General features: G+C 29.4%; 1 protein-coding gene across 1 annotated transcript; it reads left to right on the top strand.

The window, feature by feature from the left end:
- The first annotated feature begins 2,405 nt into the window (after positions 1–2,405).
- LOC102608017 (hypothetical protein) lies at positions 2,406–6,983 on the top strand. The gene is made up of 4 exons (XM_006473697.4): positions 2,406–3,508; positions 3,690–3,838; positions 5,342–5,559; positions 6,040–6,983. Exons 1-4 carry the CDS (start codon positions 2,653–2,655, stop codon positions 6,728–6,730), a joined length of 1,914 nt encoding a protein of 637 aa, XP_006473760.1. The 5' UTR covers positions 2,406–2,652; the 3' UTR covers positions 6,731–6,983.
- The last annotated feature ends 4,438 nt before the right edge of the window (positions 6,984–11,421 follow it).

Here is an 11,421-nt window from a genome sequence, read left to right as displayed (position 1 = left end):
ATATCCATGTAATAGTCAATTTTCACAATTTAGACATACAATAAATCATGCATACATGTTGTAGCTATAGTTTATTGTGTGTATTAATTAATTGTAACAAAATTTGAATTTTACAGAGGTGTGAATGTCGATATCTATTAATGCAAACCCTCACAAAAAGATAATGATTAATGATGTAGTGTTCAACTTAGGTTTTGTTTCATATTGAGGTCACAATTATCTTGAAATCAAAGTTGATGATATATGATAAACATATCTTAAAAAAGAATAGTTTCTAAAACTAAAACAACAAGTGTTTATTAAACACTTGAATGCTGTTATTTTAAAAAACAATTGCCTAATCTCAATATCTAATGGCACTTTAGGCTTGTTTGAAAATGGCTGCCTTTCTCTTGGTTTCGACACATTCATTAAAATTGTTAAACAGTAAAAGCAAGAAATTTAGTAACAGTCAAGTAATAAGTTATGTTGAAGTTTCAACGTGGCAGGTTTTTTTATAAACTTATTGGGTTAAGAAAGAGAGCAGCAGTTGCAACTTGCAGGAATGAAGTGTTGTTGTGGGGGGTTGGGGAAGGTCGACCTTGCTGATGTCGTAGCAAAAGCTAAGTTGATGGCACGTAAATGAAAGTGAAAAAGAAAGTAACGAATATATCCTCCTTCCATCACTTGTTCCACATTTATTTTAATTCATAAGGCCAAAGAAAACGACGAGAATATACGTGATGAACAAACATATCGATACAGAGAATTCGAGATAAAGGCAGGCGGCAAGCTGAAGTGAGGACCATGCTTTCTCGTCCTCTAAAAAACAACAAAATGCGGAGACAATAGAGACAAGATTCACTGAGTTGTATTACCTCCTTTTGAGATATCTATGTCTATATATGTATCCTCATAATTAATCGAATAAAATCTCACCCATCATTTATACTACAGAAATCTATTCCGACGTTATAAATATTGAGGAAAAATTTTTATTTATAATCTATATTTTTCTGTTAAAAAAATTGGAAAAACAAAAAAAGAGCTCTGTTATAAGAGATCGAACTCAACATTAGTGAAAGCGCTAGCTTACCATTGAGATTGTAGTGAATGGCTATTCTCAGACGATAAATTACAGAGTTTTTCTCCCAAAATTTAATTTCTCCAATTGTACATTCAAATTTAAATAAGTAACTTTATCTAGTTTCAAATTCCTATTTTAGAAAGCACCTTGGAAATTTTGAAAAGAATCTTTATATTTCTGCATGGTTTCACTTGAAGCTAGCTCCTTTTAGTTACTTTTATTCGAACGCTTTCCAATTTTTGGTTTCTCTTCTATAATCATTTCACGTCGCGTTAGGGCAGAAATACCCCGTACCTGGGGCTGGGGTTAAAGTTAATTTCTCCCAAGCATTGTGCGCGATTCCCTTAATTAATTCATAGCATTCCTCGAGATATGGAGAGACGTTATGCATTTGAGAAGCGGTTAAATCTACTTTTGGTTCAACAATCATTTTGGAGTTTGAAGCAAAAACCAACGTAATTATGATCGGTATTATTGGAAGTTTGAATAGGAAGATTTCCCTTTGGCTCGTGAAATCATTAGGGTTGGTTGTTGCATGTAGGGTAACAAAACTTTTATACCACGTCAGCAATGCCGATTGTTGCATGCGTCGGCATGATCATCCATTTGAAAAGATTTATTGGCCAATTGTTCAATTTATTAATTTAATGTAATAATATCTCCCGGCTTTCCTCTATATATATACACTAAAGAAATAATCAAATAAAAGATGGGTATCAGCTACCAAATTGTGGGAAAAAAGAAAAAGATCTATTTAATTAAAATTAACTGCAACAGCAATCTGTGTGTATCTTGTAGCTGTTTTTTTTTTTTTTTTTGCGTCTTTGTTTATTTGTTTTGCTAAAAAAGGCCAAAATCTTTTTCTTCAATTATTAAATGAAAATCCAATCTATAAATTCTTTTAATAAATATAGAATCAGTTTCAGGACTATACACAATATAGTGGGTAGTGACCTCTCCTTGAATAATAATCAATGGATGTGATTCTTTTACAAAAACCTCAACTACTTTATGGTAGAATTAATTTAGGTAAGGTCTGAATAGTTAGTAATTCTTTTTTCTTTTTTTTTTTATGTTTTCCAAACAACCAATAAGGACCATTCTTCTTTTCATTTTTACCCACCCAAAAAAACAAAAAAAAAAAAAAAGGGAAAGGAAAACGGCAATAATTCGAATCAAAGTGGCATAAACGCAAAAATATATATATATAGAGAGAGAGAGAGAGAGAGAGAGAGAGAGAGAGAGAGAGAGAGAGAGAGAGAGAGAGAGAGAGAGAATATGATATATAGTTTAAAATAACCAAAAACAGCAAAAGTAAATAAAGAGACGTTACATTATGCGAAGCCGATGTTTTGGCTGCTGCTTCCTTTTGTTTTCATTTATATGTAGCGTAGCTCTCAGCCAGTCCGTCTCACCAAGAAAAGAAAAGAGCCGAGTCCCAGTCCCACTCCCCCTCACTCTCTTTATTCCCTTGTCTCTCATCTTATGCAGCTTAAATGCACCGTCAAATTTCAAATTCAAATTCAAAGTAAACGGCGACGTTTAGAAAACCTCACCGGAGCTGGAGCTACCCCATCCCCATCCCCATGGGATGCTCCACGTCAAAGCTGGACAACCTTCCGGCCGTCGCTCTCTGCCGCGACCGCTGCAGGTTCCTCGAAGAAGCGCTTCGCCATAGCTACGCCCTCGCCGATGCACACGTGGCTTACATGCAGTCTCTCAAGACTCTTGGCCCCACTCTCCATCAGTTTTTCGATCATTTTAGTTCTAGTAATTCCAATCATCACCGCGATAACGATGCTACTTCTTCATCAAACGGCGATCATGCAGCCAAAGAGTCAATATCTTCTCCACCTGATCGCTCTCCCTCGAGTTTGACCTCCGATTCGCACATTCAATTCGATACCGATTCTGAAGAGGAAGAGAGGATTAAAGATTTTCAACCCTCTAACCGGGATTATTTTAATCTAGATACCTCAAGTTCAAGTTACCGGTTTGGTAATTACTCCACGTACAATGCTGAATTTAACGCCGGTGATTGGCCGGCTCATAATAAGACCCCGCCACCGCCGACTCCGAGCAGCTCCGCTTGGGATTTTTTGAACTTCTTTGAGCCATTGGAGAAATATGAACCGGCTTACATTCCTGAAAGTGAGTCGAAACGAGTCAACGAAAGTAAACAAAATCATGACACAATTTCAATTTCCGCAGAGAATGATAAGGTTGGGCCCACTAAGAGTAAGAAGGAGGTTCCGGTTTCAGAGAACAAGCGGTCAACGGGGATTGAGACTAAGGTTCCAATTGGTCAACCGGGCGTCTCGGAGGTTTTGAAAGAAGTTCAAGTTCTGTTTGAGAAAGCGTCGGAGTCTGGTAACGATGTTCTGAAGATGTTTGATGCTGGTAAATTTCGTTATCATCACAAGTACTATTCTCTTTCTCAAGGTAACTATCTTCGAATTTTTAGATTCTTTTCTTTTCTTTTTTCTTGATTGTGTATATGCAAATGCTTCTGGATTGTTGGTTTTTTGGTCTTTAATCAATACTGTACGTATTAGCTTAGCGTTTGCAGAGAATTACACAGAAGAAGACGTCAAATTGTTTACAGCTTTATCTTGCATTGCAGTATCTTCCAAGATGTTTAAAGCTGTGGCTCCGTCAAAACCTCTCAGATATCAGAGGCTGGATGATGATGATGTTCTGAATTCGAGGAATTTAACGGCGAGTCTGAGGAAACTGTGTATGTGGGAGAGGAAACTGTATGATGAAGTCAAGGTACGCTCTGACTTTGCCTTTTTACTGTGGTCCACGTTTCTTGTCTATGTTGTATCTTTTCTTTTTCACTTTTTATGACTCTTGATTGATAAAATAGCTGAACAGGAAACATTTGGCGAATGCAAAGTTAGGTGTGATCTTTTTTATAATGGCATTAACTTTAATGTATATATATTTGGATGAAGATTTGAGTTACTATTAAAAAGGATAAATAAATTATTTACTCTTTATATTTTAACTTAAAAATTTATTAGCCTTATATTTTAAAAAATATTTCAAAACATTTCTACTGTTAAATATATTATGTTTCTATTTTTACTATTTTTTTTACAGTAATACTCTTACAATAATATTTTTAGTTGTATTAATGAAAAAAAATTAACTAATCAAATTCACATTTAAAATAAAATAACAGTTGATGTAAATTTTTATGTTATTATTTTCGTGTAGGATTAATTTAGTAAATTAAATTTTTAATGCGATTATTAATAAGATTATGTTAAGTTGGCTAATATTAATTTATTTATCAATAATTATTAGTAATATTATTGCAAATATACAAAAAATACTACTTCTTTCATACCAATATTTATTGGTTAATTTACTAATAAATGATTATTCATTAATTTACTAATTAACTTTTTTATAAATAAATAAATTAATGTCAATAATACTTTTTTAGGGTATTGTAAAAGTAAAGAAAAAATAAGGGTAAGAATGTAACATGTTTAATAATAAGAATATATTAAGATTTTTTTTTAAATATAAGATTAAACAAATAACTAACTCAAATTATAAAGACGCACTTACTTTTATTGAAAAATTTGGAGTTTATGATATTTTCCGTTCCCATCTGTTTTAAAATCATGTCATTCACTTTTATATATAAGCCTAATTATCTCCAAACTTGATTTGACTTTTCACTTTCTCACGAATGTTAATCTGCTTAGGATTTATACATTTGCGTTGCTCTGGATCAAGGTATATCCGTGCATCCAAACTTCCTCTTAAGTTGATATACCTTGAGATTACCCAGGGGGAAGCAAACATAAGTAGATCATTAGCTATGAATTAATTAATTGTGTAGGCTGTTGTCTATATGTTATGTAAAGTGTGATCTAACCATAAGATGGATCCTTAGGAATAATCAATGGTGGCAAATTTGCTCATCACTCTAATTAAACAACAATAGCTCATTTAGTGACTTCCTTTGTTTTCTGGGTTACTGGATGCAGTTTTGTAGAATAGCATGATAATGAACTAGAAAAACTTCAATTTGCTGCTAAAAGACAAAGCAATTGCAATAAGATGGAGAATCAATAATGATCATAGCTACTAGATACAAAAAGTGCAATTTGCAGTTTTTTCTTTCCATCTCGTTGGTAATGAGTACACCACAAACTCTTTTTGCAGTCTCTCTTCGCCTCATTTAGTTTCAAATTTTCCAGGGGCGATTAGATATTTTGGCTAGTTGCAAATGAAGATGCATTCTTTGTTTTGCAGGCTGAGGAAAAACTACGTATACTTTATGCAAGGAAGTACAAGCAGATGAAAAGTTTGGATGATAAGGGTGCCGAAACTCTTGAAGCAGCTCGAACAATGCTCAGGGCTTTATCTACTAAAATTCAAATTGCCTTTCATGTTATTGACAAGATGTCAATTTCTATGAACAAGCTGAGGGATGAAGAGTTGTGGCCTCAGATAAATGATTTGGTGCACAGGTGCGTGACAATTCTGTTTTCAGACGAAAATATATTTTTTCTTTCCCATGCACCACTGAGAATCTAACTGGAAGTTGATAATGGACATGTCAATTTTGATGAATGTTATTGTCCAAGTAAAACATAATGACAGTAAGATATTTATTGAAAATGAGTGGAAATGTCAACGTTCTCTTATAGAGAGGAAGATACCAGGACATCATTTGCAAATAGAAAAATTGTTGTATTCAATGAAGAGAGATGGAAAAATGTTTTTATTTTCTTGGTGGTTGTACATTTCTTATTATTATTATATTTGTGATTGAAAGATATTGCACTTAGGACTGCCATCAGCAGTGGTTCTGTTTCTATCCTGTATGGCCAGTTTCCCCTTTTTCCATATTAGGTTTCCTAGTCTGTAAAAACCTTAGGAATGAAGTTTTCTAGCTTCTGATGCTGGTTATACTTGTTTCAAGTGTAATCTATTTGCGATGTTGGCAGGTTACTCATTATGTGGAAAGCTATGCTAGAATGTCATAGGCGTCAGTCCCATATCATTATGGAAGCCAAAAGTTTGGATGCTATTGCATCTAATGCAAAGCTTGAGAATCATCATCTTGAAGCTGCTATAAAACTAAAGTTTGAGCTACAAAATTGGTACCTGAACTTCTCCGATTGGAATGAAGCCCAGAAAGGCTATGTCAAGGCCTTGAATGGCTGGCTACTGAAATGTCTTGCACATGAACCAGAAGAACCGCCTGATGGCAGAGCGACCTTCTCTCCGGGTAGGATTGGAGCACCCGCTGTGTTTGTAATTTCTCATCATTGGTTGCAAGCCATGGGTATGCTACCGGAAAAGGAAGTGGCTGAAGCACTGCAAAGTTTTTGCTCTAGCATAAATCAACTCCTGGAACAACATCATGTGGAGCTGCAGCAAATGGCAATGGGCAGGAGGGATGTGGATAGGAAATTAAAAATCTTGGAGAGGGAGGAGAAAAAGATGCAAAAGGCAATGCAAGAACGAGAGAAAAAGATGACTTCGTTGGCTAGGGAGTGGAATAAAATTACCAGTACAGGTAGTCTGCACTCTGGTCTAAAACAGTCCTTCATGGCTATTGAGAGATTCGCTGCCAACTCCGAACAAGCTTATGATGAGCTTCATTTACGAATTGAAGAAGGAAAGTTTACTTGAATGAACCCTGTAGGTTCTTAATTTTAAAAGAAAGGCATTCTTCCCTCTTCTGCCCTCAATTTTCTAATTTCTTTTGGAATTTGTTTTAGTTTTAAATCAGCTGGACAGTTAAGTTGCAATGATTGTGATCTCATTGTGTTGCTCAAGTGAGCTCAGTTTGCTGTTGTTCATGAATTCGAGCAGACTATTACATCAAGAGTATCATTAGTAAAATTATCCTATCAGTCGAGTAGGATTGTCTTTTGTTGTGAAATATGAATGATTTTGAATTTTTTTCTGAAGTTCGAATAGGTTTGATACAAATATTTTAATAATATATTTAATTATTTTTAATATCTGAATGTAAGTGATATTTTGTTTATTTTATAAATTAAAAAATCTTTAAAATAATTATTTGATATTTATATTCTTATAAAGGAAATAATTATATTTATAGAGTTTTTTTTAGCATAATACTTATTTTCATTCAGAGCTTTTTTATTTAAATAAAATTACAAAAATTTATTTTTTATTAGAATGTAAATATTTAAAAATTAAATATAAGTTATTAAAAAATTAAAAAATTAAAAAATTAATAAAACTTTCGACTTCATGCATTTAATAAATAAGCCCTTAGCATACTAAAAGCACATTTTGAGAGCATGTAACGTGGCATGGAATAAATTGGCATATTAACCTGAGTTGTGCATGATTTATATCATATGAGGGAAGGTGTCTTTATGGTTTGACACAAAAGTACTTTGAAAAAGTGACCAATCGGCAATTGATCTCCATATGGAAATATGGGTGTTCAATAATAATAATAATAACAATTAGTATTATTAAAATATTTATTATTAATATTATTGTAATTGTTGTTGTTGATGTTATTATTATTATTATTATTATTATATATATATATATATATTTAAAAGGGTAAAAATTAACTTTTAATTTTTACCAAGGTACAAATGTTAATTCACCATTCATTCTTATTCCTCTATTCTCATTCTCAACCATAATGCTTCATTCTCAATTTTATGAAGATTACTCTAATTTCATTCTCATATTTAGCAAGTAAATACTATCAATGATTTTCATTCCCATCCTTAATCTCATAAATAAACACACAAGGAAGTATTAGATTTGGTCCCTTTTATGTTTGCAAACAATTATGTTCACAAACAACTCACCCTAGCTAATTAACATAACTAATGACCATCAATTCGTTAAATCAATGATTACTTTGTTTGCTATTGAAAACATAAAATTTCAAATTGGATTATAGAGGTAACTAATTTTTGTTAGATATAAATTATGTTTTTAATGAAAGTTTTAAGGGTCAATTTGGTAATGTTGTAACTTTTAAAATAATTACGGGTAGCTGTGCTGTAGAAATAATTAGGTATGAAGATAATCAGTTAAACGTTTAGTAAAATTTATTTTTAAAAGTATTGTCAGTTTTAGTGTTTGATAAATTTTATTATTAAACTGCTGTAAGAATATGAATGACTAAATTGGACATAATGTAATAAAATTTATTTACGCATTAATATACATGTATATAAAATTATTTTAATTGTGTATATATAATAATTGATGACTAAAAATAATATTTTGTATTATTAATTTCATATTTTTGTTTTGTTATCTCAATATAATTGGTAATAATAATAATCTTAACGATTTTATTTTCTAATTAATAAGGATAATTTTAAATTTTCATAATATATACGAGGATATATATGGAATTGTATTAAGTATAAAACTGGTTCTCAAAATTAGATTTTGAAAAGCTACTTCTTCATTACTTTTAAAAATTTATTATAGGATAGGATGATTTTGTTAAAAGTGATTTCTAAAAAGATTCACCAAATACCAAAATTAACTTTTAGCTTTTTAAAATTACTTTTAAACTTACCAAAAGCAATCATAAACGGGACTTAATTTTGCATCAGTAGCAATATAGCATGACACACATCCCACATGATAGATTTCTTAATTTGGAGAAGCAAAAACTTTAATATATTCACCCGATAAAATAATAATTTTCAATTTATTCTTAAAAATGTAAAATTCTTAATTTATCTTTACTTTTATTTAAAAAATAGGGTAAATAGAGGACACATTAAATAATATGTTTAACGGTAAATAAAAATAAATAAAAAATTATCATTCAAAATTAGGTAAATTTATCTTTATCTGAATTAAGAGATCCAGCATGGTCTAAAACTTTGCGTATGTGATAAGTTATTACAGCTGCAGGAGACATATAATAACACATCTTGCTTGCGCAAGCAATCTACGTAGGTTGTATTTATTGATGATGTCAATCGGTTTAAAGATTAATATCGAGGAGATTGAATCGAGTCGTATAATTAGGGCTCAGATGATAAGTAAATGCGCACGTGTGAAAGAGGTAAAATAAAAATAAGAGACATATTTCAGAAAACGCGATTATTTGATTCACAAGACAAGGCAAATTTATCCCGATCAATTCGTGCTCCACACGCGCCGTATTTGTCCGTGAAAGGAACGCTTGTTTCAAGGCCACTATCCCTTCACTTTCACGGTTTAGTATGCATTAGTTAATGAAGAGAAGTCAACTTAAGTTCAGTTGTGAAATAAATTAGACGTTGATATTGTTTCTAGGGATACCATCATCGTCCTTTTCAACGAGCCCCTAGGTTATGATTATCGTAACGTACATTTATATATAACAACAGTATTTATGATAGAACTCACAATTATTGCTGTATAGGCGTACGTACGTTACGTTAATTGTAACGCAGCACGGCTCCTTTTCAATAGATGTAGTGTGTTTTTTATTTATTAATAAATTAATTCAAGATAAAGATAGAGTTAGTTTCATTGAATGTATTGATTTTTATTCTTTTCTTTCACACTTAACCAATATTTTCATACTACATCCAATAATTTATAACAAAAATTTGTGTAACTAATTAACATAGCGTTTATATTATAACATAATTATTGATTAATTAGTTAAAATTTTTATTTAATAATTTAACTTTCACTTCTTTATCTTATATTCATAAAAAAAATAAACATAACTACATATGAAAACATATTTTTTTTGGGAGCAAAGACTATTTGAAAACATAAATTCGGTTATAAATTTGGCCCCTACGCATTCCTAACTAATTAAAAAGATAATTACAGTAGTTAACAAATCTACTTAATAAGATTTGTGGGAAAACAATTGATTCAATTATGATTAACATTTATGGTGCGTTTACTTCATGCGAATGGGAATGAGGTGGAATGGGAACGGGCTGGGAATGAGAATGAGCTGGAATGAGAATGAGAAATGGGCTGGAATGAGAATGAAGAATGTGAATGAGATTTCAATGTTTACTTGGCAAAAATAAATGGGAATGAGAATGTGCTGGAATGCCATTAATGTGTTTACTTGGCAAAATAAATGGAAATGAAGAATGAAAATGAGAATCAATTTACCAAAATACCTATATTATTAATAATTAATAAAAATAATTAATTTATCATTATTAACAATATTATCATTATTGTTGTTGTTATTATTATTAAAAATAATATTAACAATAATTAATAATAACTAAAATAATAAAGTTAATAAAATTTAATAATAATAATATTACTAAATTTATTATTTTAGTTATTATTAATTATTGTTATTAATATTATCATTATTAACATATATTATTATTAAATTTTATTAACTTTATTATTTTATTTATTATTAATTATTGTTATTATTGTTTTTATTAATATTATCATTATTAACATTTATTATTATTATTAGTATTATATTTTATTAACTTTATTATTTTAGTTATTATTAATTACTGTTAATATTATTTTTATTAATACTATCATTATTAACATTTATTATTATTATTAATAAATTTTATTAACTTTATTATTTTAGTTACTATTAATTATTGTTATTATTATTTTTATTAATATTATCATTATTAACATTTATTATTATTATTAGTATTATATTTTATTAACTTTATTATTTTAGTTATTATTAATTACTATTAATATTATTTTTATTAATATTATCATTATTAACATTTATTATTATTATTTTAATTAATATCATTTTTATAATAATATTTATACATGTATGTAGATAATGAAAATTACATTATTATTATTATTAAATTTTATTAACCTTTTTATTTTAGTTATTATTAATTATTGTTATTTTTATTTTTATTAATAATATAATAATAATAATAACAACAACAACAACAATAATAATAATGATAATATTATTAATAATGATAAATTAATTATTTTTATTAATTATTATTTTATCATTATTTTTATTGTTAATAATGATAATATTAATAAAAATAAAAATAAAAATAATTAATAATAACTAAATAATAAAGTTAATAAAATTTAATAATAATAATTATTATTAATGACATTTAAAATAATAAAATTATTTGTGATTTGAATAAGGGTAATTTAAGAAATATAAAAAAATTAGAAGGATATAAAAATAAATTTATATTTCATTCTCATTCCTATATTTTCATTCTCAACCCCTATGGGAATGAGATTCCCATTCTTTATTCTCAAATTATGTGGGATCCACATAATTTATTCACATTTCTAAATTTAATTTTATCAAGTAAATATAATTTTAATTCTCATTCTTTCATTTTCATTTCTTATTTTAAGAAGTAAACACA

This window comes from Citrus sinensis, chromosome 5 (assembly GCF_022201045.2).
Source record: "Citrus sinensis cultivar Valencia sweet orange chromosome 5, DVS_A1.0, whole genome shotgun sequence".
Classification (NCBI taxonomy): Eukaryota; Viridiplantae; Streptophyta; class Magnoliopsida; order Sapindales; family Rutaceae; genus Citrus; species Citrus sinensis.
This window is presented reverse-complemented; position numbering and strand designations above follow the sequence as displayed.